Here is a 27,984-nt window from a genome sequence, read left to right as displayed (position 1 = left end):
TAAACAATTTCACTTAGTGGTAATTTATCTTTTGTCAAGCTTGTCAATAATGGAATGAAAATGTAAATACTATAGCAGCAAGGTCAAATAGATGCTGGCAGGGAAAAGCTAGGAAATGAGATACAAAGAGGCTTCATACAAAGACATTTCCTTGGGAAAATTTGGACCAGTCCTGTAAGTCAAAAAACAATACTGCACACTCAAAGATGGTCAGATTCTTGGTGATGAAGTGTTAATAACCCAAATCCCAAGACTAATGGATAAATCAGAAGGTTCATTTATGTGCAAGTATTCATTTCTATTCAGCGGAAAGTCTATCTTAGCTCTTCTCAAACTATCTTGCATCAAGGAACAGATTTTTAAGTCTGCTTTTTAAGTTTCCAATCTGCCATGAACCAATACTTTAGTAAAATTCAGTAAAAACACTGCTTGAATACTGTGGCAATGTCAAATTGCTACAAAAGTTTTAAAATGCATACTCTCAATTTCCTTATTATCTCATTGTAGACCCACTTTGAATCAGTTCAGTTCAGTTGCTTAGTCGTGTCTGACTCTTTGCAACCCCATGGACTGCAGCATGCCAGGCTTCCCTGTCCATCACCAACTCCAAGAGCTTGTTCAAACTCAAGTCCATTGAGTTGGTGATGCCATCCAAACATCTTATCCTCTGTCGTCCCCTTCTCCCTTTTTCAATCTTTCCCAGCATCAGGGTCTTTTCAAATGAGTCAGTTCTTCACATTAGGTGGCCAAAGTATTTGAGTTTCAGCTTCAGCATCTGTTCTCCCAATGAATATTCAGGACTGATTTCCTTTAGGAAGGACTGGTTGGATCTCCCTGCAGTCCAAGGGACACTCAAGAGTCTTCTCCAACACCACAATTCAAAAGCATCAATTTTTCAACGCTCAGCTTTCTTTATAGTACAACTCTCACATCCATACATGACTACTGGAAAAACCAGAGCTTTGACTAGATGGACCTTTGTTGGCAAAGTAATGTGTCTGCTTTTCAATATGCTGTCTAGGCTGGTCATAAGTTTTTCTTCCAAGGAGAAAGCGTCTTTTAATTTCATGGCTGCAGTCACCATCTGCAGTGATTTTGGAGCCCCTCAACATAAAGTCACTGTTTACACTGCTTCCCCATCTATTTGCCATGAAGTGATGGGACGAATGTTGAGTTTTAAGCCAGCTTTTTCACTCTCCTCTTTCACTTTCATCAAGAGGCTCTTTAGTTCTTCTTTGTTTTCTGCCATAAGGGTGGTGTCATCTGCATAGCTGAGGTTATTGATACTTGTCCCAGCAATCCTGATTCCAGCTTGTGCTTCATCCAGTTCAGCATTTCATATGATATACTCTGCATAGAAGTTAAATAAGTAGGGTGACAATATACAGCTTTGACATACTCCTGTCCTGATTTGGAACCAGTCCATGGTTCCATGTCTGGTCTAACTGTTGCTTCTTGACCTGCATACAGATTTCTCAGGAGGCAGATCAGGTGGTCTAGTATTCCCATCTCTTGAAGAATTTTCCACAGTTTGTTGTCAGTCACACACCACTTAGAACAGTGCTGAACAGTGAGTTGAACACCATTCTATCTAAAATCCTCTCCCCTCTGTCAGTTTCAGGATACATGGAAGTCAGACTGTTTCTTCCCATTTGGTCCTAATTAACTTCCAGAAGGCATGCTCGCTCTTCTTCCCTATAGAACTCACTGACTACATTTCCTCACTACAGACAAACTATTACTTTATTATATATTTCTTCCTATATATTTCTTTAAATACAACTAAATGACACAGAATGACTACTTTATCTTTTTAAACTAGAAGTTTAGAGCTTATGAGACTATTGTCCACATATGCTAGATTACTGTTTAGAGACAGTCCCTACTAGCAGCTTTCTGATCCCCACCATTTCTCAATGGGCAGAGTGTTACTTCCCTGCAACAAGACTTTGGAACTGGCTGTGAGATCAGCTTTGACCAATTAAATATTTGGAATTCTCCAGGCCAGAATATTGGAGTGGGTAGCCTTTTCCTTCTCCAGGGAATCTTCCCAAACCAGGGATCGAACCATGGTCTCCCACATTGCAGGCAGATTCTTTACCAGTTGCGCCACAAGGGAAGTCCAAGAATACTGGAGTGGATAGCCCATCCCTTCCCCAGTGGATCTTTCTGACCCAGGAATTGAACCAGGGTCTCCTGCATTGCAGACAGATTCTTTACCAACTGAACTATCAGGGAAGCTCAATTAAATGTTAGTGAATGTGATATGACCAAAGGCTTTCAAAGTCCTTTTGGGAACTGGGCTTGCCCCCTTGCCTTCTGCCACTGCCATGGTAAGAACACACGGAGCGAGTTTGTTGGTCCCAGGAGGAAAATGAGCAGCAGTGGGAACTGAACCGCCAGTCCTACTCAACCACAGTGGCCATCAGAGTGACCCCAGATGCTGCAAACTTAAATCTGTGATTTCAGGTCACCTGGAAATTTGTGACAAACATGTTTTTTGTTAAATGCCACTGAAATTCTCTGGTTGTTGTTATATAGCAATGGTTGACTAATAAACCAGAGAACTTTCTGGATGAATCAAAAGCTTTTAACAATTTCCTTATGACAAAAAAACTCATCTGGAGCCTAGACATTCAATATCTCAAAGATGCCCATGTATTCTGCTCAGATGGGAGATCTTCAATGATGCTGCTGTGAGGTTGGCAGAGAGTATGAAGCAAACATTTTACAGTTCTTTCTTGCTTGTGTGATAACTCCATTTTACAGATTCATCTCCTACTTTTTTAATCCTTTCTATTCTCTTTCACCAGAATATTTTCTTTCTAATCCTTAACGATGGCAGAAATGTTTCTTTTCAAAAATCTGAGCTACGTAACATGAATGATCAAGGCAGAAATACAAAGAAGTAAAACAAATTAGACATTTAGTAATACCGATGACTGTTACTCTGCATATTAAGGGTCATATTATGAACATGTTTGATAACTAAAATACACTTCGATGTTGAGAGATGTTCTGAATACATTGTCAGGATCTGTCTTTACGGCTGCTCTTATACTCTTCATTACTCCCAGGTACATCATCATACATGTTTCACCAGTATCAGTGGGAAACCTTTTCATTGGCTCATAGCCATCAGAAAATATATAAGCTGCTTCCAGATTTAGAATTTCATATTGGGTTTGAGGTGGGAAGAGGAAGAAAGAAGAGGAATCAGGGAGGAGATTGTGGCTTGCCCCGCGACATAAAGCAGTATGGTAAGGCCAAAGGAAGGCTGGCCTTAGAGCAGGCACTTCAGTGGTGACTCTCCAGTGCCATCAGAGTTAGAGTTAAGACTTCACGTGCAAATAGGCTCAAGAAAAAAGCTGCTTCAATTCTTTCCTGCTAAACTGTACGGGACGGATTCCAAATCCTAAGGAAAGGAATTATGAAACAAGTGGGAAGTGACAGCAGCATGTAGTAGTAGACAGAGCACTGAAGGCTCTGGATTCAGGTAATTATATCACTAACTCTTGGCTCTCACTTACCACCCAGTGCTAAGTGCTGGATCAAAGCACCCCACGCTCTAGTGGTCTCATTTCCTCAAGGCCAGGATGAAACAGCGCCATCAGAGCTCTGCGGATCATGTTAGGAACACTCAGGAGCCCGTGTGTCCATGGGGCTTCCCTCGCGGCTCAGTCAGTAAAGAGTCTGCCTGCGGTGCCGGAGACCTGGGTTCCATCCCTGGGTGGGGAAGATCCCCTGGAGAAGGGAAAGGCTACCCGCTCCAGTATTCTGGCCTGGAGAATCTCATGGACAGAGAGGCCTAGTGGGCTATAGTCTGGTGGGCTTGCAAACAGTCCAGCATGACTCTGAGCAATTGACACGTTCACTTTCAACCTGTCCATGAGCACTATGCTTCTCCTAGGCAAGCAATCTTCAATCCGCTGTGCCAATTCACCCTTCTTTCTCTCTCTCCCTCATATACACACATGAAACAAACTAGTTAATGTTTCTGATTCTTCCTTCAAAAACACTACTTGATTAGTTTTGTTTTCTGTCAACACCACCTTGTTTCAAATACTCCATACTTCACACCTTAACGATAGAAAAGCTTCCAACTGTCGCCATGGCTTCAGTATTCGAGTCCACAGTGATCACACGTTGAAAGGTTTGCTTTCTAAGACACCACTATCAGCAGATCATCCCTGTACATCTGTTTTAAAAAGGCAACCAGAATCCCAGATCCAAGGCAGAAATGAGCATCAGACACGTGGGTGAGAAGACAAGTCGATCTACGCCTTTGTGCCTTTCATTGCTAGTCCCTGGACTCTGCAACACCTGACAGCTGGTTAGATAAATGCTCCTCTCTGCCATCTTTCAGGACCATTCTGAGGAAGACTGTACAAAACTCCTCAAGGCTCTTGGCAGGCCTGAAGCCCCATAACCTGCAATGTTAACCAACACTATGGGCCACTCTCACGCTGCTTTTCCTCCTCCCCGGTTTCATTCCCCCCAATTCTCCCCTGTTCATGGGATTCCTTACCAAATAACTTCCTGCAAGCAAGCCTTTGTTTTAGGCTGTTTCAGTGCAGGCTATGGGGGAATGGGAGGAGACACTCACACTATGATAGAAAGACAAGTGGCTCCAGGAAATAAGATTCTTGAGAAATATTCTGGAACTAGATCATTCCCCGATAAGATGGCAAAGAGGACCCCACTCCTAACGGCAACTGGGATGGTGACAATCCCTGCCTGTTGCAGTATGACAATACTAAGATTTTTCACTAAGTGAAGTGTTAGTTTAGTAGTAGTGGTTGTGGTTGCACTTGAATGGAAATATGAGTGATTCTAAGGACCTGGTGCTGGCTGGCTTAAAAGTCATAAAAAAAAGAAAATGACAGTCACTCTTGAAGCCTAAGATTTCTGTCAAAACCAGAAAACTTCTAGATTGGTGTTCAAAGATACCCTTATTTCCTAGAGCTGCAAAAAGACTGCCAAAACTTAGGCTCAAGATTTAATTTTATCAGATCTATGAAGAAGATTTGAACAAAGTCTTGACAAATCTATGACAAAATGTGGATCCTGAGAGGAAGAGCTGGACACAGAAACCCTCAAAGGGGCTATCTGGTGGATGAGGAATGCTAATCCCCAAGATTCACTTGAACTTTCCAGGCTGGGAGAAGCAGCAGCCTGCTCCCAACTCCCTGCTAGAGGACAGCAGCCTTCTCTTGCCAGAAGCCCTGAAGGTGCCTGAAAAGACAATGCTGTCCTCTTCAGTATCTGCCCTGGCCTTCTCTCACTAAGCTCCAAACCAATAATCAGGATCTGTTCAAGCATAATCACAGTTTGAGGGAGAAAGTACAATCCCTATTCTGGGAAGAAAGAGCATATACAACCAAAGAACTGCACGACCTGGAGGTAAATACTGTGGGAGTGGTTACTTAAGAGTCCTGGGCCAGCGTGCTAGGTGTGGGGCAGGACAACAGGAGCAGGAAGGAGTTCTTCCAGAATCCAAGGGACTCAACTGCAGCACCTTTTGGTGCTTCTCTGCTCAGTGATAACGGAACCTGGGCAATTGCAGATACTTCTGGGATGAAGGTCTGAGTCCTCTCACCTGGTAGGCTACTTAGACCTGCTGAAATGTTGGCAAAGCAGGAAGAAAATCTAGGTGTAGTGATGGAGACGGGGACTGTGCTGATCTGCACTATTTAAGCTTGTCTAAGCTAAAACTCTTTTCCACAATCATCCCCAAAGCTGGCCAAAACAGAAATGTGTGATATAAAAGGAAGCAGCAGCAGCCATCTCTCTCTAAAAACCACTGAAGCTAGATGTGGTGGCAGGCAGCACGGAGGTGCCGTGGACCCTAGCTGGTCCTTGCTCTCTGCACTCCGCATCCCGCTCTCCCTCCCAGCTGCAGCTCTGCTGACAACACTGGCCCCAGGCCGCCACCAGGAGCTTGGCTGCAGACCCAGATACAACGGCCACTCTCCCCTGTGCGGCCCCAGCTTACTGGCTCCATGTCCTTGGCTTCCCAGGCGGACTGGTTGTTAACTCCTCTGGGTCCAACCCCCTCCACCACAGCAGACCTCCACTTCCCCAGCTTCTCCCACCACTGTATAAGGACCGATTCCTGTAATGATTCCCTTACCCCATAAGTCAGTGTTGCTCAGCTTCCCTGATTGAAACCCGAGTGATGCAGTTATGATGAGACTATCAATTAAAGCCTTCACCCAACTGCAGCAGCTGGGACTGTGGCTAATTGTATCCTCTTTCCTGAATTGAGTCTTTTACAGAGGTGCCGCTGGTTAGCACCTTGAAGGCTCTGTGGTAAATTGGATTTAAATTACTGCTCTCCTCTAATTAAGTTAAATCGCATGAAATTGTTGATATTAAAGCATTCTACCCTACAAAACTCAGAAGATTAAATAATGTGTTTGTTTTCTGTTGCTAAACAACAAATCACAAACATAGGGGGTTAAATCAACAAACAAATCATCTCATATTTTCTGTGGTCAGGAGTCTGGCACAAGTCACCTGGGTCCTCAGGGTTTCCTAAGGCTGCAATCAAGGTGTCAGCTAGGTTCACATTCTCATCTTAAGGCCCAATTAGGGAAGGATTTGCTTCCAAGCTCATTCAGGTTGCTGGCAAAAATCATTTCCTTGAGGCCCTAAAGGCCCAGCTTCTTGCTGGCTATTAGCTGAGGATTCACAACCTCCTCCAAGAGGCTACCTGTAGTTCTTTCCATGCAGTCCACTCAACAGGCCATCTCACAACACAAAAGCTGACTTCTTCAAAGCTGGCAGAGTAAAAAGTCTCTAGTCGAGAGGGCAGGAGACCTTTTGATGAGTACCATTTTGAATTATGCTCCATTTGAATATATTATCTATCACACACACACACACACACACACACACACACACACACACACACACCCTGAAGCCCAGTTAGAGACCACACACACACACACACACACACACACACACACACACACACCCTGAAGCCCAGTTAGAGACCACACACACACACACACACACACACACACACACACACCCTGAAGCCCAGTTAGAGACCACACACACACACACACCCTGAAGCCCAGTTAGAGACCACACACACACACACACACACACACACCCCGAAGCCCAGTTAGAGACCACACACACACACACACACACCCTGAAGCCCAGTTAGAGACCACACACACACACACACCCTGAAGCCCAGTTAGAGACCACACACACACACACACACACACACACACCCTGAAGCCCAGTTAGAGACCACACACACACACACACACACACACACACACACACCCTGAAGCCCAGTTAGAGACCACACACACACACACACACACACACACACACACACACACACCCAGGCTATGGAAGGCGCCAGTAGTTCCTTCCCTCAGTGCTCAACATAAAATCAATCCTCGTCCACAAAATGCAAGCAAATAGTGGGAGGGAAATCAGAAGGTTCTCTGCTCTGAGATACTGAGATTCACGTTGCTTGTGTGTGAAAATACACAAACAGTGCTGGTGCTCTTCACTCTTACAGCTCTGCCAAGCTGTGGGAGGGGGAAAAACAGACAAAGATGTGAAAGAAGCCGAAAATATCTACACAACAACTTTGGTAACTAGAGGAGGAGGCTAAAGCACAAAGACAACAAGTGATAAAAGATTGAAGGGTTCTCTTTTTACCATGAAGGGAAACAAAAAAGATCAAGATCTCTAAGATATGTAGTTAAATCTGTATTTAACTTTAATTTAGAGAAATACTTATGCTATAAATTCTAATATGACATTTTAAATCATTTATCCCTTAGTATTTTGGGGGGTGAAAATAACATAATTAAAGGGAAAAGCAGTCATGGAGATGTCCATTCTCTGGACACAGATAACTGTATATAAGCCTCTGCTAAATTAAAATGCAAGCAGATCTAATTCTGGGATCTACAGGATACCTGAATTTCTTGAAATTGACACATATTCTTTTGTTCAGGCATCTATCTGGAAGAGAGATGTCAAGATACACCACTAGAGTCAGACTGATCTGAGACCCAACACCATGACCTGAGACCCAATCCCAACTCCCTATACCTGTGTGATGTGTGAAATTCTGCCTGTTTCCTCATCTGAAAAAATGTTTCCTAATCCTACCTTGTTGGGTTATTTTGAGAATTAAATAATATACACAGAGCACATAGCACATTAACTTATGATAAACATTAAGTAAGTAGCAGCTATTACTATAATTGGTGTGTTGCAGTCCATGGGTTGCAAAAAGTTGGACACAACTTAGCGACTGAACAACAGTTACCGTACTTAGGTTTTCTTGAAGACGGCATCCACTGTACTGGTGTATTCTAATTCAAAGCAGGTACAGGGATCTGTGGGGGTGAGAGAGGGTAGGAAAGGAGCACAATCTTAAGGGAGCAGAGCAAAGATCATAAAGGGAACAGAAATGGCCAGTGACAACCTAAATGTATTGGGGCCTCTCACAGATCACTTGTTAAAATGCTACATAAAATCAACCCTAGTACTCAGTATGTGAAAAACTCAAGAGGTTTTATCTAAAAACAAAAAAATACCCCTTTATACCTATACCTTGTTTACTACCCATCACTTCATGGCAAATAGATTGTTTATACCCATCACTTCACAGCAAATAGATGGGGAAATGATGGAAATAGTGGGCTCCAAAATCACTGCAGATGGTGACTGCAGCCATGAAATTAAAAGACGCTTACTCCTTGGAAGAAAAGCTATGACCAACATAGAGAGCATATTAAAGATCTGTCTATTCAAAGCTATGGTTTTTCCAGTAGTCATGTAGGTTGTGAGAGTTGGACTATGAAGAAAGCTGAACACTGAAGAACTAGTATTGGAGAAGACTCGTGAGAGTCCCTTGGACTGCAAGGAGATCCAGCCAGTCCATCCTAAAGGAAATCAGTCCTGAATATTCACTGGAAGGACTGATGCTGAAGCTGAAGTTCCAATACTTTGGCCACCTGATGCAAAGAACTGACTCCTTGGAAAAGACCCTCATGCTGGGAAAGACTGAAGGCAGGAGTAGAAGGGGATGACAGAGGATGAGATGTTTAGATGGCATCACTGACTTGATGGACATGAGCTTGAGTAAGCTCCGGGAGTTGGTGATAAAGAGGGAAGCCTGGTGTGCTGCAGTCCATGGGGTTGCAAAGAGTCAGACAGGACTGAGTGACTGAACTGAACTTGTTTACTATTCTTAAACCATTTTCCCACTAGTAACAAAATAGTAAGTTAGTATCCTTAATTCCATCATCATAATAAAGGAAAAATCCAGTGTTTGAGGGAGAGCCATGTAAATAATTAATGATTTTCAGTAAAGTTTTTGATATCTACTGGTTTAGTTATCTCCTCAGTATAATTGTGTGCTCCATTTCAAACAATACACCTCACAGATGACTTCCACTTACAGAAATCTTATTCCCTTTCCCCTTAAAATAGAAAAGAATAGGTCTAGAGTTGAAAAACCAGGATTCAAATCTTGGCCTTAACACTTTCTAGTTGTAATCTCCAGTGACAGTATTTTTCAAGCCTCAGTTTATCTGTAAAATAGAGATAATACCTACCACAGAGGACAATGTGAACCGAAAGCTTATACACTACCTGGCAAAAAAAATAGGTGTTCAAAAAAATTCTACTGAATAAACACACAAATAGAGTATGGAACTTTTAAAAAGAATAGTAATTTTTGATATGTAATTTATATAGATTTTATCTGCTTAAAGAAAGTATACATTTAAAATAAAAACACTATTTCTGGAACAGTTCTTATGGGTCTCTGCCGCATGCTGCAACCAAAGAGATCTTTCAGAAAATGTAAATTTAATCAGGTCACATGCTCAGGATAAAACCAAACGTCTCAGCATGGTATACCAAGTTCTTATTACCCAGCCATGCTGGTTGCTACAGCCTCATTTCTTGCTACATCCTACCTCGCTCTCATCTCTGCAACCCCTACAACCCGCGCCCCCCCCCCCCCCCCAAAACCATAAGTGCCCAGCTCTCACTTATCTCTAGACCTTGCCACCTGAAGTTCCTTCTGCCTGTTATGGGCCTCTTTATCTACTTAATGCCTATTCATTCTCCAGGTCACAACTTCTCTGTAAAGTTCTTCTAGATACCATCCCTCCTTTCCTAACTCCCCTGCCCTTCAGGGCTTTACTCTGTTAGGGCATTTACACACTGGAACTGCCTACTGGCACCCGCCACTAGACTACCTAACTCATTACTTTACTCTCAGAGTCTGGCATACAGTAAGAGCTCAGTAAGTGTTTGCTAAATGAATAAGTCTAGGAATCACAGTGCTAATTCTATAGAAAGGTCCACTGGAATCTAAAGTTTATATTCCTCCCTCCCCCCACAATGTTCCATTTTTACCTTTGAAAACTCAGGTGCTGCTATTCTCTCAGGTTCACAGACCTGTTGCGGTGACCAGGTTTACAACATTCTATCTACTTCTATTTCTCTTAGTACTTCTAAAAATTTGATAATCAAAAAGTAGGTTAGGAGGGGGTTCACACCACTGAAGACTTCAGATACCTAGTACTTTTACTTACACTTACAAACAAAAACTATCAATCCAGAATCTGAGATGAGGCATTTTTAAAAAGCAATTAATCATACATTTTTGAACCGCTCACAATTAGATATAAGCTCGTTAGATATAAGCTCAGAAAGATATCAAGGTTTAGAAAACCAATATGATGTCCATATATTTTCTACAAATAGTTCCGTGAATCAGGTTCCAAACTTCAGTACTGTCTTTTTTTTTTTTTTTTTTTTGGGCCGAGCCATGTGGCATGTGGGATCTTGATTTCCCGATCAGGGAAAGAACCAGCACCGCCGTGCAGTGGAATCAGAGTCTTAACCACTGGACTGCCATGGAAGTCCCAGCATCGTTCTTCAAAGGAAACTTTAACAGGACATAACACTGACAGTGAAAACAGTATTAAAACAAACCCACTTCAGGGGCCTATTACGGTTGAAGAGGAACTTGGTTAAAAACAAAGACATGTAAGTGTGCAAACAGTGTTTTCAGTTTTCTGGCACAACTTTCAGATGTGTGGATACTTCACCTTCAATTGCCTTGACATGTAAAAACATTTACTGGAAGTCGTATGGACACGTCCACACTAAGCATGAAACATAAAAATGTTGTAGTGAAGAGAACAAAAGTAGAGCTCAAAGCCTTTTAATATATCAAAGCTACCCTCTTCGTGGCTAGGTCATGTTAACTTATAATAGAAACTGATACTCCTTTTCATCTAAATATGAGAAAAAATAGTCGTGAGGCAAGAACTTTCTAGTCAGTTTATATTCACTGAATATTTTAGCAGGTTCATAAATTAACACTCTAAACTAAGATTCAGTCTTCAGGAAATATTTATAAAAAAGTACTATTTGTCAACAGTGTTTTTCATTGGGGAGTGAGTCTAAAGGGTTTTTTAAACAACTTTTGTATTATCTGAATTATCTGAATATCCAATCAGGGCATATTTTTTATATTTTTAGAAACAAAAACAGTTATTAAAATAAAGTGTTAGTCACTAATTGTGTCCAACTCTTTGCGACCCCATGGATGACAGCCCTACCAGGCTCCCCTCTCCATGGAATTCTCCAGGCAAGAATACTGCAGTGGATTGCCATTCACTTCTCCAGGGACTCAGGGATCGAACCTGGGTCTCCCGCATTGCAGGCAGATTCTTTACCCTCTGAGCCACTAGGGAAGCCTGGGTAGCTATTCTTTACTGACATCATTTTCCCAAAGTTTATTAAGTATGTAAAAAGCAAGACACAGGATAACATGTATAGTGTGGTACTACTATATTACAACAGAACAAGAAATGCATTGAAATATACACACACATATCCAAACATATTCAGAGGTTTGTAAGAAAACTCAAACTGTTCCAAGTATGTCATCAATATGCATTTGGAGAAAGGAGTGGTAGTATGAGATAATGTGGTTTACTGATGAGTGTTACCAAACACAGTCTAAAGGTTTTAATGTGTAAAGGAAAGGGACTTCCCTGGCGCTCCAGCGGTCAGGACGGTCTTCCCGCTGCAGGGGGCACAGAGCTGATCCCTGGTTGTAGAACTAAGATCCTGCATGCCACGCAATGTGGGCCCGCCATCTGCCACCACCCCCAAAAAGGAAAAAATATAACAGAAGCTTTAGTCCTTCATACAGAGTTGGTGCTCAGTATGTTTGTTTTGAAGTCCATTGTTTGATCAGTAGACGTGGCCTTGGAGAAGTTAACAACTTAAGTTACTCACCTCATCTCTAAAACGAGCAGGATGATAGCAGTTACCACACAAGCTACTGTAAAGCTTAAGGGAGGTCTTACACATAACGAGTTTAGCCCAATGTTTTGCACATAGTAACAGCTAAATATTCTAATCTATCTGAATTTCTGGAACAGTTTTCTCCAGCCACTTCCAAAACCAGAAGTGGACAGAATGCTCGTGTCTGGTCAGAGTTCTTATATTTTGGATTTTTTAGGAGTTAAGTGCAATATTTGGTTTTAAGTCAGAAACGGCAACTTTGTACCTCAAAACTGAGTTTGAAAAAGCAGGAGACTTGTTCAATACAGAGGTTCTTCCTTCTGTCATTTTCCTTCCTCACTCACTAATACCCTCTCCAAATCTTGTTTTCCACGTATCAGTATAAGATGCATCGTAGACTGCATTAGTTTCTGCACTTCTTGGCAACAGAAGGTATAAGAGGAGTAGTCAAAATCTGACAATGGCAGAGTTAGAAAAATAAAAATAACTTGGGGCTTTAGGAAATGGCCCATTCAGGCCATTTTCCCAGTGTTTCTAAGAGAAAAAGGGACTATAACTGAATCAAAGCAAAATGGGAGTTTACATCAAAAAGCCCAGCACCACAGGGAACACTCTATGTACCTTTTTTTTTTTTCATTTATTTTTATTAGTTGGAGGCTAATTACTTTACAGTACCATTTTTTTTAAATGGCTCTGTTTTGCCATCTAACATTGGATATTTCTTGCTATTGTATCTTTACATGTATTAAATGTATTAAGACTTTTTAAAAAGTCTTAATTAATCTGGTAAACTTTTTAGGCTTTGGAAACTTGGAACTGTGCTGTCAAATGATGTGTAAGGAAAATAACTCAAAGCTTATCTTTAGAAATTGTCTACTAAGAGTTAATGTAAATAAAATTTAAAACCATTTGTTAAAGCCCAACTGTTAGCCAGGCATAGTGCTTGGTGCCTGCGCTTCTATGAAGAGGAATAAACAAGCTCAGGCTGAGGAACCTAGAGAGAATTTATGTGGTTAGTATGTGGCAGAGGCAGGATGAGAACACAGATCTAGCTCCAGACTTTGTATTTATAAAATATTAATACCATTAAATTTGGGCATTATTATGTACCTCTGAATCTCTCTGGGCAAACTGGAGACCCATTCTGCAAGCTTCACGGGGTTGTTGTGAAAATGACATGCAACAGCATATGCTTGCAGTACAAGATGGTGGAGTAGAAGGACCTATGCTCATCTCCTCCTGCGAGAGCACGAAAATTGCAACTAGGGGTTGAACAACCATCCACAGGAGGTTGCTGGAAAACACTAATAAAGATACCCCACATCCATAGACAAAGAAACCGCAGTGAGATGGTAGGAGGGGCACAACCACGGTAAAATCAAATCCCATAACCGCTGGGTATGTGACCCACAGACTAGAGAACAATAATACCAAAGAAGTTCTTACACTATTGTTGAAGGTTACATTCTGAACCCCAAGTCAGGATTCCCAGCCTGGAGATCCGACAAAGGGACTGGGAATCCCAAGGGAATCTGGGCTTGAGGACCAGAGGGATTTGACTGAAGGCTTTCCAGGGACTGAAGAGCAATCCCAAAGGTCAATACCAAAGAACATTCAAACTACTGTACAACCGCACTTATTTCACACGCTAACAAAGTAATGCTCAAAACTCGCCAAGCTTGGCTTCAACAGTTCGTGATCTAAGAATTTCCAGATGTTCAAGCTGGATTTAAAAAAAGGCAGAGGAACCAGAGATCAAATTGCCAACATCCGTTGGATCATCAAAAAAGCAACAGAGTTCCAGAAAAACATCTCCTTCTGCGTTATTGACTATGCCAAAGCCTTTGACTGTGTGGATCACAACAAACTGTGGAAAATTCTTCAAGAGATGGGAATACAAGAACACCTTACCTGCCTCTTGAGAAACCTGTACACAGGTGAAGAAGCAACAGTTAGAACTGGACATGGAACCATGGACTGGTTCCAAATTGGGAAAGGCTGTATACTGTCACCCTGCTTATTTAACTTATATGCAGAGTACATCACGCAAAATGCCGGGCTGGATGAAGCACAAGCTGGAAACAAGACTGCCAGGAGAAATATCAATAACCTCACATATGCAGATGACACAACCCTTATAGCAGAAAGTGAAGAGGAACTAGAGTCTCTTGATGAAGGTGAAAGAGGAGAGTGAAAAAGCTGGCTTAAAATTCAACATTAAAAAAACTCAAGATCATTGCATTTGGTCTCATCACTTCATGACTAAAAGATGGGGAAACAATGCAAACAGTGACAGACTTTATTTTCTTGGGCTCCAAAATCACTGCAGATGGTGACTGCAGCCATGAAATTAAAAGACGTGTGCTCTTGGAAGAAAAGCTATGACAAACCTAGACAGCATATTAAAAAGACATTACTTTGCTGACAAAGGTCCATCTAGTCAAAGCTGTGGTTTTTCCAGTAGTCATGTATGGATGTGAGAGTTGGACCATAAAGAAGGCTGAGTGCCAAAGAACTGATGCTTTTAAATTGTGGTTTTCTCGACTCTTTTAGAGTTCCTTGGACTGCAAGGAGATCAAACCAGCCAATCCTAAAAGAAATCAATCCTGAATACATTGGAGGAACCGATACTGAGGCTGAAGCTCCAATACTTTGGCCACCTGATAGGAAGAGCCAACTCATTTGAAAAAACCCTGATTCTGGGAAAGACTGAAGGCAGGAGGAGAAGGGGGATCGATAGAGGATGCAATGGTTGGATGGCATCACTGACTCAACGGACATGAGTTTGAGGAGGCTCCAGAGATAGCGTAGGACAGGGAAGCCTGGCGTGCTACACTCCATAGGATCAGAAAGAGTTGGACATGACTGAGGAACTAAACAACAAGAGGACTGAGCTCCAGTGACTCCAGTCGTGGAAAGCACAAGCAAAATTTTGCATGTACCAAGATCCAGAGGAGAGGAACAGTGACTCTACAGGAGACTGAACCAAAACTACCTGCTAGAGTTGAAGGGCTTCCTGTGGAGGTGTGGGTCAGCAGGGGTGCACCACAGGGATAGTGGCACTGGAAGGTCCCCTTTGGCATAAACCCTCTTGGAGTTCACCATTAACCCTACCACAGAGCCTGTAGACCCAAGGGTTGCGTCACCTCAGGCCAAACAACTACCAGGGAGGAAGTGCAACCCCACCCATCAGCAGATAATTGGATTAAAGTTTCACAGGGCAAGGCCCTGCCCATCAGAGCAAGACCCAGTTTTTCCCACTACCAGTCCCATCATCTGAAGTTTACATAAGTTTCTTAGCCTCCTCTATCAGAAGGCAGACAGAAGAAGCAAGCAGCAGCACAATCTCACAGTGGTTAAAACAAAAACCATTATTACAGAAAGTTAATCATGAAAAAGCAGAAAGTTATGTTTCAGATGAAGGGACAAGGTAAAATCTCAGTAAAACTAAACGAAGTGGAGATAGGCAATCTTCCAGAAAAAGAATTCAGAATAATGATAGTGAAGATGGTTCAGAATCTCAGGAAAAGAATGGAGGCAAAGATTGAAAAGATGCAAGAAATGTTTACCACAGACCTAGAAGAACCAAAGAACAAACAAACAGAGATGAACAATACACTACAAGGAAGTAAAAGCAGAATAACTGAGGCAGAAGAACAGATAAATGATCTGGAGGACAGAATGGTGGAAATCACTGCCACAGAACAGAAAAAAGATGAAATGAAGACAGTCTAAGAGACCTCTGGGACAACATTAAATGCACCAACATTCACATTATAGGGGTCCCAGAGGGAGAAGAGAAAGGACCTGAGAAAATATTTGAAGAGATAATAGCTGAAAACTTACCGAACATGATAAGGGAAATAGTCAATCATGGCCAGGAAGCACAGAGAGTCCCAGAAAGGATAAACTCAAGGAAAAACACACTGAGACATATAGTAATCAAACTGACAAAAAATTAAAGACAGAGATAAAATATTAAAAGCAGCAAGGGAAAAACAACAACAAATAACATATAAGGGAACTCTCATCAGGCTATCAGCTGATTTCTCAACAGAAACTCTACAAGCCAGTAGGGAACGGCATGATTTGTTTCAAGTGTTGAAAGGGAAGAACCTACAACCAAGAACACTCTACCCACCAAGACTCTCCTTCAGATTTGATGGAGAAATCAAAAGCTTTCCAGAAAAGCAAAAGTTAAGAGAATTCATAACTTTACAACAAATGCTAAAGGAACTTTTCTAGGCAGGAAACATGAGAAGGAAAAGACCTACAGAAAATAAATTCAGAACAATTAAGAAAACCTTAATAGGATCGTATGCTGTGCTTAGTCATTTAGTCGTGTCCAACTCTTTGCAACCCCATGGACTATAGCCCACCAGGTTCCTCGGTTCATGGGGATTCTCCAGGCAATACTGGAGTGTGTTGCTATGCCCTCCTTCAGGGGATCTTCCCAACCCAGAGACTGAACCCAGGTCTCCTGCAGTGCAGGCAGATTCTTTACTGTCTGAGCATTCAGGGAAGAATAGGATCATCAGTTCAGTTCAGTCGCTCTGTTGTGTCCGACTCTTTGCCACCACATGGACTGCAGCACGCCAGGCCTCCCTGTCCATCACCAACTCCCGGAGTTCACTCAAACTCATGCCCATTAAGTCGGTGATGCCATCCAACCATTTCATCCTGTCATCTCCTTCTCCTCCAGCCTTCAATTTTCCCAGCATCAGGGTCTTTTCAAATGAGTCAGCTCTTTGCATCAGGTGGCCCAAGTATTGGAGTTTCAGCTTCAACATCAGTCCTTCCAATGAATATGCAGGACTGATTTCCTTGAGGATGCACTGGCTGGATCTCCTTGCAGTCCAAGGGACTCTCAAGAGTCTTCTCCAACACCACAGTTCAAATGCATCAATTCTTCGGTGCTCTGCATTCTTATAGTCCAACTCTCACATCCATATATATAGATAATTACCTTAAATGTAAATGCATTAAACGCACCAACCAAAAGACCCAGACTTACTGGGTGGATGAAAAATGTGCATGTATGCACCTCCACTTACCACATCACTCTGGTTGACCCCCTCCAATTGTGTGTAACTATTTTATATTGTTAAGTTAATCATGTTCCCATTATGGCTTGCAACTATAATTATCTTTTATTTTTTGTCTGGCTATTGACTGTGAAAACTGATAAACATATTTTACTATTGTGATTATGTAACTATTACTAACTTAATATTATTGTATCATTGTTGGTCAAGAGAAAAATAACAGAACTCTTTACCATCAAAGAAAGTCTTAGTCAATCAGTCCTGTCCGACTCTTTGTGATCCTGTGGAATATAGTCCGCCAGGCTCCTCTGTCCATGGGATTTTTCCAGGCAAGATTACTGGAGTGGGTTGCCATTTCCTTCTCCAGGGGATCTTCCTGACCCAGGGATTGAACCTGGGTCTCCTGCATCGTAGGTGGATTCTTTATTGTCTGAGCCACCTGTCTCTAATAGAAAAACCTGTAATCATTTTTTCAAAATCCAGATACGTATCAGAATTATCTTGAAATTTTTTTGAAAAATACAAACGCTCAAGCATTGCCTTTTTCTCTCTAGAGCTCCAGATGTTTCTAATGAGCAGTCATATTTAAAACCAACTGGATTATACGATGATCTTTTACTTTTATCAAGCTTGTTTCACTTTTTTTATTTCGTATTCAGCACTCCCATTTCATTTAGTTTATGTTCTCCAATTTCTCCATCTTCTTTTTAATGTTCTTTCTCAAGCCTTTATCAAATGTAGTAGAAAAGCTTTTGTATACATATATACAATATATATTTTAGAAAACTTATTAATTTTTGCCTAAGAAAATTATGACATTTTGAGTCCACTTGTTTGACTTAGTATGACTAAAATGCTAGATTTCTAATTAAAAAATATATATGCAATAACCAACAAAGATTTATTGTATAGTATAGGGAACTATAGTCAACATCTTGTAATAACCTATGATGGAAAATAATTTCAAAGATAAAATATGCGTATTTGCATAACTGAATCACCTTGCTGTGCACCTGAAACACTGTCAGTCAACTAAACTTCAATAAAATATATATGTTAAAAAAAAAAACAAAACCCATGAGATGACCAGAGCTGTCATCCGTGCCAGGCAAGCAAGGCAGGTAACCATCCAAGCCATTCTGGGGCAGAGGACGAGACTCAGCAAGATGTTCCAGAGGGAATGAGCCATACACTGAACTCCTGCAGCTACTCACTCGGTGAAGAAAAGATGCAGCGGAGAGAGGGGAGAAGACTCCATAGAACAGGAGACATGTGCTGGTGGTTCTAGAAGGCTCAGGCAGGTCACAGAGGATGGCTTCTGGCAGGGCAGACGCAGCTGAACCAGCAAGGGCACTTCTGTCGTCCTCGGGGATCTGAGTTTCACCTTAAAAGCCAAGGGGAGGCCCTGAAGGGTTCTAAACAAGCCCACCCCATGAAGGATTAACTGCCCACCCTAATCTTCATAGTGCATCTGCAAGAAACCTTGTGTTTTCTCTTCTGTCATCACAGAAACATTTGTAGTAACACTTATCTGGGTCTTCAGGGGTGGCCGATTTTTACTGCAGCACTAGTTATGAGTCCGTATGGATGGCTACTAGATAATAAATGCTTGCTCCTGTGAGATTCGCCCCCCCCCACAAAATTCTAAGTTGTACAAATTAACATATTATTTATCATGAAACAGCACTGACAAGCCTAAAGTGAAAATTAAGGCTGCGTTAATCACATTTCCTGAAAATTGAGGTACTTCTCATGAAAAATAAAGGCCCTTCAAAATGGATTTTACAGCAAAGAGAAAAAGCAGTGATATGTCCAGAATAGGTTACACATGCAAAACTAATAACTAGTGAACTTGAGAATGGTAGGTGGAATTGTTAAATTGGAGATTAGGCAGATATAGAAGGTTAGCAGTTTAGGAGGAATAGAAAAATGCTCATCTACATAATGCTGGGTCCCTTCAGGATTCTTTCTTAGATGTTCTCAGGTATGTCACTCTCATGGCTCAAATTACCACCCATGTACCAATGACAGATATGTTACTTTGAGTGTCCAGAAACAAAGAACTTTCTGCTACTTTTTTGAATGAAATATATATCTTTTAAGAATGTCATGGAAAAAAAGAAAGAAGAAACAGCACATTTGAAGCACCCATTACATACATAATGGCATTGAAAATTGTTTAATTCTTTTTTCCCTGGCACTGCACCTTGTAGTCAGCAACAGCGGTCAAAAAATGGTAAGCTGAAATCAAATATCTGCTTCAGAGATGCATCTGCAACAGGCAATACCACTGCAGATGCTTTCATACTTTTTCAACAATATAAATGCTCAGCTCTTTCTGATCCCACAGAAGTAGGGCTGTAGGACTATGTTGTTCACAGTTCCGTGTTCATATCCATACTAACCTAAGTATAGCTCCTCATATTTCATCTGATTAATAGCTATAAAATTCAAATTAAACCCAACTGCTCAGACTCTGATATAATAAACACACAATTTGGGTTGGGGAAAAAAACCAAATTAAATAAACCTTCCTCTATTTCATTTCCCTCCACTGTGGCATTCTTGAAATTTCTGTATTACAAAAAAAAAAAAAAAGGATTTGCTCACTGTTGAGAAAAGGCTTCTAATTAAACGCTGCATAATTTTAAATAAAATGGAACTGAAGACATTACAGACTTTACTTCAAATGAACTGTATATGTTTTAAAATAACACTTCCTGCTATGAGTACAAAGTGCCTCGTATACATTTACATTCAAAAGTCATTTAATAAGTCACAATATTAATCTACGCTTTTACATATATGAGTGACTAAACATGACATTCAATAGACAAGAAAATGGCAATCTCTTTACAATTTTACTTTCCCTTAGTAAAACATGATAAATAAGTAAAAAGATGCTTAATTCAGAATAAGAATTTCCAAGTTACTTCAACATTTTGAATTATATTTGCATTATTACTGTAATTATGCTTTTATTAGTGAAATTTTAGATACATACTTAGTTCTTTGATCTAAATTATAATTAGCACAAAAGGTAAGATTATTCTTAAATTTTTTTGGCTTCAAAAGATTAACAGCCTTGACTGGCTTTCTAGAATATTCTAAATTCAATTAATATTTTATCTCCTGTAAATGGACCAAGAAAGTAAAGAGCTGATGAGACAATTTTATTTGAAATTTAACTTAAAACTGTTTAACAGTACAGTTATACATCATTTAGATCACATCTAAATTTATTTTTATAACAATACTTCATATTTGTCTCCTCGATTTAGGCTCACTGTTTTCTTTCTCTCTTTTTTTTTACAACTAGGGTTAAACATTGATTACACTCTCCCCTTTTTTAAAAGAAAAAGTCATGCAGTCTGCATGGGTACTGAAGATAATTCAAAATATATAACAGAGTCTACCAAGAGCAAAGGCCAGTGTTAGGTTCTTTGGGTGATTCAATGATGACCCAGATTTGGATCTTGTCTTTAGAGAATATAGTTGATACACACTGGTAGAGGGAAGTTATACAGGTTAATTTCAAAACAAGTCAGAAGATGTAAAAACCTAAAAGAATGATAAAAGAAGTGTTTTAGAAGTTTGCAAGCAGCAGAAAACACTTAATTCGAACTGTCTAAGACAAAACAAGGGAAGCAGCATATGAGTTTGGTCTTAAAGACAAGGGTAGAATTTGGACATTTAGTGAACAAAGTCAAAGATATCACAAAACCAAAGAACAGTATGTGCAGAGGGTCAGAGGTGAAGAGTTTATAGTCTATATGAAAAAGTTTGAGTTATAAAATAAAATGTGGAATTAAATATTTTAAATATACACATTGGAACCTTATTCACAATTCTGAGTTAAGTGCTAAATTTCATTATGATTAGAGATGTCTAACTTGAGTCACTTGAACTGCCATTCCTGAAACAGATTAATTCTTCAACTATATCCCATGTTTAACTGAAACCTGTATTTACTACTTTGATCTGTTGATGACGGTCTTTAATTTAGCTCCACTATTCTCTAGGAAGTATATCCAGACTAAGCTGCCAAAGAGGACACAATTACAGGGAGAGGCAAAATGAACTATCAGAGCAACCAAATGGAGACAGAAGGGAGCGTGTTCACATGGCGACAATGGAGAGGACGGGAAGAGGGAGGAATGGATTAGAGTGGGGGCAGTTTTTGTTACTCTGCATTTGTTTCAAGTCACACACTCCTGGAATCTGACCAAGTTGCTAAGAGAAAAAATTAGGTCATTGCTTTCAGTTGTTTCTCTGTTAGAGTTTTAATTCAATAAAGTATAATCACATGCATTACAACTAAAAACAGGGGCAATGCATTTCAGAAGCTATTTTGGAACTAAAGCTATAAATAAATTTCATATTCCAAAGATTGAAAAATACATGTTTGATCAATATGAAAAAAACAAATCTGTATTTCAGAGCACACAACTATAAAATGTCCCTGACTGGAATATGCATGCAGATGCTGGTGCTAATTCAACAGTATTTATGAAAAGGAAACAGAAGTTCTTTTGGCCTGTGGGTTGTTAAAGTTCATGAGAAAATCTATAGTTCCCCTATAGAGTGGGTATTTACTAAAAGAATTACAAATCAATAATATATTCTCACTGTTCTCACATTTTCAGAGCTGTTTATGCAGTGTATTCTAAGGTCATTGTGTAAAGTCAGTGACTAAACACCTGGTCCTTCATCTGAAGCTCTTCCAATCTAGTCATTTATTTTGGAATTTTATACACTAGTCTTTTAATATAGTTACTGTTATGAACTAGGCTTCTAAGCTGCAACCACAGAAAACAACTTCAGTTGGCTTAAACAGAAAAGGAACTTATCTGAAAGGATGCTGTTAGCCCAGAGCTGCTGGGAAAGTTGGAGAGCAGGCGCAGAGTACAAACAACAGAGGAAGACTGCGAGTTGAGTGCTCCAGCACAGGACAGCCCAGTGGGGCCTTGTGTGGCCTCGGGACCCAGGCCAAAACTGCTCCTGGACAGTGAATGCCATCACTGGCCCCACTGACACTGATTTCTCTCCTTTTCCACTAGGTGTTGCTGTCCCCACCCTGCTTCCAGAAAGAATTCTCCACAGTCCCCAGATCTCTGTGCCATCAATGCTCTAGATTCAAAAAGTCCAGGTCCTGTGGGGGAGCCCTGACAACAGAGACGACTGAGAAAACACCGGGAGGTGGGCTCTGTCTTCTATCAAGACCTACGTGGTAAGGAATTGCCCATCGCAAAGGAGTTCCTCACTCAGGGCCACCACAAAGGTCAAATAAGACCTGGGAATATTTATCTATCCAGGAAAGAATGGCCTGCTTAGCACAAAGCCCTCTGTTCCCTGGCTGAGTGCTCAGAAGCAGTCTGAGTGGCGAGCTACCCAGCTAGCCCACAGTTCCCCCACGTACGCGCCGACCCCACCCCCAAGCGGTTCAGTACCAACATGCTCACAGCTGAGATTCCTCTGAGCTGTCCCTACACCAGTCTGGTTGGCTCTTACCACGAGGCCACAGTGCCTGTCACCATCTTCCTGAGAAATTGGTTTTCACACTGCTCCCCTGCCGCACCATGCCCAGATTCCTGGGCTTCAGGTTGCAAGAGCTGGTGTGACTCACAGCTTCATCACTTACAAGACTGGGAAAATGCTAGTTATTAATTTCTGAGCCCTACCCGTACTCATAGGTTGTCAAGATAACCAAATGAGGAAAGTAAAGGCTCCATGTAGACCAAAATTATAAGTATGATCTCATGAGTTAACAGCCCTGATAGGTATGATAAATTCCCTAGTTTTTCAGGACCGTGGCCAATCCAGATCTCTGGTTCTTCAGGGTACTAAAGTCACATCTTTATTATAAAAAATTAATTTTGTAATCAAAGCAATATATGCTCATAATTTAGAAAGTCTTATACTTAATAGCCATAAAAAGTGTATCCTAAAAGTAAAACCTTCTGCCCTTATCTCTCCTTCACTAAGTCTTGCTTCCTAGAGGCAACTATGCTCAATTTTTTAGTATCTATTTTCTGATATTTATCTCTTTATAATTATAATTTTATAAATTTTATTAAACCAACATTCAGTGTTCAAATCATAATGACTACTTAAATACTACTTACTGCTGAACCAAGCTGTATACTAGAATTATGTTTTCTTCCATATTTAACTTTAAATTTTTCTTGGAAATTATTAATTTCCTCTTTTCTCACTTGCTTCACTTTTAATAAATTAGCAACAGCTAATTTTTCACAAGTGTACCAAAAGATCTGTAATACTTCTTTCAATGTCACTTGTCACTTAATTTTCAAACATTCAGGGAATTGGTCTGTTCCAAGATATCTACTTCTTGGAGACCTTCCTCCTCCTCGTCCAGTCTAGACTAGATACCCACTATATCTAACACACAGCTAGTACCTAGGATTTTCTTTTCTTCTTTCCGGTGTTAGACCCCATTTTTCGGATCCCGCACTTTCTGGTTCCTCATTTACTTCATCATCTAGTGGAATGCATCCTTAGCAGCTTCCTGAGTAGGGGTGCAGGGGAGTTTAAATTTTTCGAGGCATGACTAGAAAATGCCCCATTTATTTAGCCTGACATCTGACTGACTGTTTGGCTTTGTGTTTAAAACAATTTTCCATCATCTTTTTAAAGGTACATTCAGTTGTTGCTACTTGGAAGTTCACTATCACTGTTTCCTATTTCTTGTATGGAACTTACCCTTTCACCTCATTTTATTTTTTTTTTCCATTTATTTTTATTAGTTGGAGGCTAATTACTTTACATCCTTACAGTAGTTTTTGTCATACATTGAAATGAATTAGCCATGGATTTACATGTATTCCCCATCCCGGTCCCCCCTCCCACCTCCCTCTCCACCCGATCCCTCTGGGTCTTCCCAGTGCACCAGGCCCGAGCACTTGTCTCATGTACCCAACCTGGGCTGGTGATCTGTTTCACCCTAGATAATATACATGTTTCAATGCTGTTCTCTTGAAACATCCCACCCTCGCCTTCTCCCAGAGTCCACAAGTCTGTTCTATACATCTGAGTCTCTTTTTCTGTTTTGCATATAGGGTTATCATTACCATCTTTCTAAATTCCATATATATGCTTTCACCTAATTTTAGAATCATCTCTTTTTCTCTGGTGTTTTCTAGTGATGGGGATGAAATTTTTTAAATAAAGAAATCCCTTTAGCTTTGGCAATATTTATTATATTACTCCTTAGACACTGTCTTCTCTTCCATTTTCTCTAGTATATACTTCTAAAGCCATTATTTAAGATGCTACATTTTCTGGATGAATACTCCAGTTTTCTTATTTGTCTCCACTGTTGTCCATCTCTGCTAATCTGTCCCACTTTCCAGATTCCTTCAACTTTCCCTTCCAATCCTCCTATAATTTTCATTTCTAAAAGCTCCTCTTTCCACTTTTATAGCATCGTATGTATGTCTCACTTTTCAACGATATATTCTTTTATGTAAGGATATCTGGAGTCTATTGAAGTTTTCTTCTCTCCCTTCATTGTCTGTTTCCTCTAGCATGTGTTCTTGTTATTGTCTCAATCTGGAAGCTTTTCTCAAACATCCAGTGCACCCTGGATGGGCTTTTATATGGAAGACTGAGGCAGTTAACAGCTATCTGGAAGGTCTGTTCACAAGCAGGCTTGTGACTGCTGCCTTCCCTGTAGGACATCTGGAAGGCAAACTGGCTTTTTCACTGTGTAACTCCTGAGCATCACTTCATCATGAAACCCCAAAGCAGGTCTATATACTCTTCATATAGACCACTTCTGGAGCACCAGTTTATTGTCTGGTATCTGTCCAGTTTGGGGCAGAGCAGGGAAGGGTCAGAGAGTGTGTAGGCTCTCACATAATTCCAGATCTCAATCCTGTGCCTTAACCCCACCCTTCTTTATAGCTACTTCCAGGTGTGGAATCTATTTTCCTTTCTTTGAAAATAAACCTCAGGACTCTTTTGTTTAGAAGGGAATTGAGGAGGCAGGTCAGGATTTGCCACCTAGCTGCAAATGATGTCCATGCAAGAACAGACAGGTGGATCACTGAAGCAGAATGAAGAAGTGTTAAACCATGTATTCACGGGAGCTTAACAAAGGGTAGCACACAGGAGTAAGCTGAAGCCTCATTACCTGTTAACTCACCTCCCTAATAGTGACTGCCTACTTCTCTGAATAAAACACAGTCTCAGTGTAAGCCAAGAATCCTCCCTTTCATCCACTTGCCAAATTACTCTGGCTGTCTGCCTATACTGCCTCTTTTTATGATGTTCTTAAAACTATTAAATCACCTCTCCACCTTGAAGAGCATGTGTTGTCTCAAGGTCCTAGCTTCCCTTGATAGAATTTGTCTCCTTTTAAAACTGGGCTTTAATTTTTAAAGTCAAATCTAACTTGGAATAAAAAGGTTAACAGTCATTAGTTCATAAACATTTACTCAGTGCCTATTATGCCCCAGGCACTGGGGATACAAGGATGAGAACACTATGATCCTACACGCAAGCTGCCAGTCTAGTCTCACAGGCTTTCTTAACTGGGAGTCTTCAACTGAATCATAGAAGACAGAAAAATTATTTTGGGGTCTATTTTCTTAATTCTCTCCAAAATGGTATGTAACTAGTACCATGCTAAATGCAGTGGAGAGATGCTAATTCATTACACGTAATAGATGCCTCAGAGTATTATAGGTTTAGTCTGCTTGCAGAACTCTAGTTGAGACTTGAGTGACAAATGGCCAGATACAACAGTTTGATAAATGGTATGCACCAATTTGCTAGGGATAAAATTACAATAAAGTCTTAAAAACAGTAATTACTCAAAAAAATTTTGCAAACTAGTCTCAATATGGGGTTTAGTCAATATAATTAAAAAATTATTTTTTAAAGCTTAAAAAGTTTTAGAAGAGACTGTGGTAGTGAATAATACATGCTGTGATGATTTTCATTTAGCAGTTAACATTTATTGAATGCTTACTATGTCCTGGGCACTGTTCAGATCACTTGATATATATCATTTCCTTTAATCCTCATAATCCTACCTCATAGTGTTACTATTCTTATTTCACAAATGGGAAAACAGGGGCTTAGAGATGACTTACTTTAAGGTTAAACAAGTTAAAACATGATAGTAAAGAATTCAAATCCAGTTTGTCTGGTTTCAGAGCCTGAGATCTTAAGCTTTATGGTATAAAATCCCTCTTCAAGTGACTAAATAGTCTCCTTCCCATGGGAATGGGGTAAAAACTATGCTGGTTATGGTTGGTTTTATATATAAGCCCTAGTATGAATAGTCTAATGGGTCTAGGAGAAAGGTAACGCCTACATGGTGTGCAAAATAACAAAACACCAAATAATTCAAACTCTGTGGTTTGAATAACGAAAAATTTGAATAATACAGAGTTATGTATACCCAAATTTAAGGGAACATTTGCTTGCTTGTTTTAAGTAACCAAAATTAAAAGTTCTACAAGGAGTGTTGTTTTACAGCTCTAAATGTGCTCCAAAAAAAAAAAAAATTTCTAGCTACTGATAAATTATACGTATAAAAATTTAACTCAACATAAAAAAAGAAAAAAACACTCTAGATCAAATATCATCCAAGATCCCAAGAGCTAGTTCACCATTTTACTTCCTGTTAAAAATTTAACAACAAAACAAAAAAACTATACCAAGGGATGCTTTCTCAGTTTTAAAAACAGTAAAGTATACACAATACACTTTGGTTTCTTATTATTTAAATGTTTCAAAAGTAAAACCATTTTGAGAAAAGAGAGATTATTACACCTTTATGGTAACGCTGTAAACTGTTTTTCTGTAGAGGCATTTTCTGAAAAATCTGGTTTTACAGAATGAAAGAATGGTAAGGCAAGCTGCTAGGTTATTTTTGGTAACATATTTTCCTATAGTCTGACATCTAATGGTCTACTATTACTCATAGTTTTTGTTTTGAACTAGCAAGAAAATATTTTAATGACATTTTGATTTGGCAAGAGAACAAAATTACTACTATTACTACACAGGAAATGGTAAAATAAGATTTTAAAAGATTCTTTATGTAATAGAAATCTCAACTTTTTTCACTCATGCTTATCAATGTCTTCCAATAACCTTTCCCATTTCATCACTGACACTGTTATTTAACTGGGGCTTTTATTTTTTTTCAAAGTGCTACTGACTTGTTGATTTAGCCACACAATACAGATTTTTTTCCAAACTAGAAAAATGTGCTTAGTTTTCCTTATTTAAATATATGTCTTTTACCCAAATCATTCACATTCTCTGCTAACTTGCAACCTTCTAGTGTTCTTTCAGCAAACACTCATCAGCTAAATTTCTGAAGTACCTTCATGTCATATAGCTTGTTTTCTTTTCTTTTTTATTTTTTTTAGGCTTGTTTTCTTTTAAGATACGATCATAGAAAGCTAAGAGTACATTCTGTCAAGACAGCAAATTCCGTTTCTCTCCCACGGAAGGTCTCTTTCCAGCTCTGAAATGTTATGATTCTAATGTTTACCACAGATATACACTAAAAGATATATTCTTCTAGTGTAGCTGTAGTGCAATTATTTGCCTATAACACAAAAAACGTGTCATTCTA

The 27,984-nt window shown here is 40.0% G+C and overlaps 1 protein-coding gene across 4 annotated transcripts in view; it reads right to left on the bottom strand.

Moving 5' to 3' along the window:
- Positions 1–27,984, bottom strand: part of BTBD7 (BTB domain containing 7) — a 92,812-nt gene that overhangs the window by 29,590 nt on the left and 35,238 nt on the right. Inside the window, exon 4 of one of the 4 annotated variants that reach the window (XM_070477928.1) lies at positions 14,620–20,927. The exons of the other annotated variants lie outside the window; for them this stretch is intronic. Coding sequence (XP_070334029.1) covers positions 20,911–20,927 — 17 coding nt within the window. The 3' untranslated portion in view covers positions 14,620–20,910. Of the gene's footprint in view, positions 1–14,619; positions 20,928–27,984 lie in introns of those variants that run through there. 4 annotated transcript variants of the gene reach the window in all.

Source organism: Odocoileus virginianus, chromosome 16 (genome assembly GCF_023699985.2).
Source record: "Odocoileus virginianus isolate 20LAN1187 ecotype Illinois chromosome 16, Ovbor_1.2, whole genome shotgun sequence".
NCBI lineage: Eukaryota > Metazoa > Chordata > Mammalia > Artiodactyla > Cervidae > Odocoileus > Odocoileus virginianus.
This window is presented reverse-complemented; position numbering and strand designations above follow the sequence as displayed.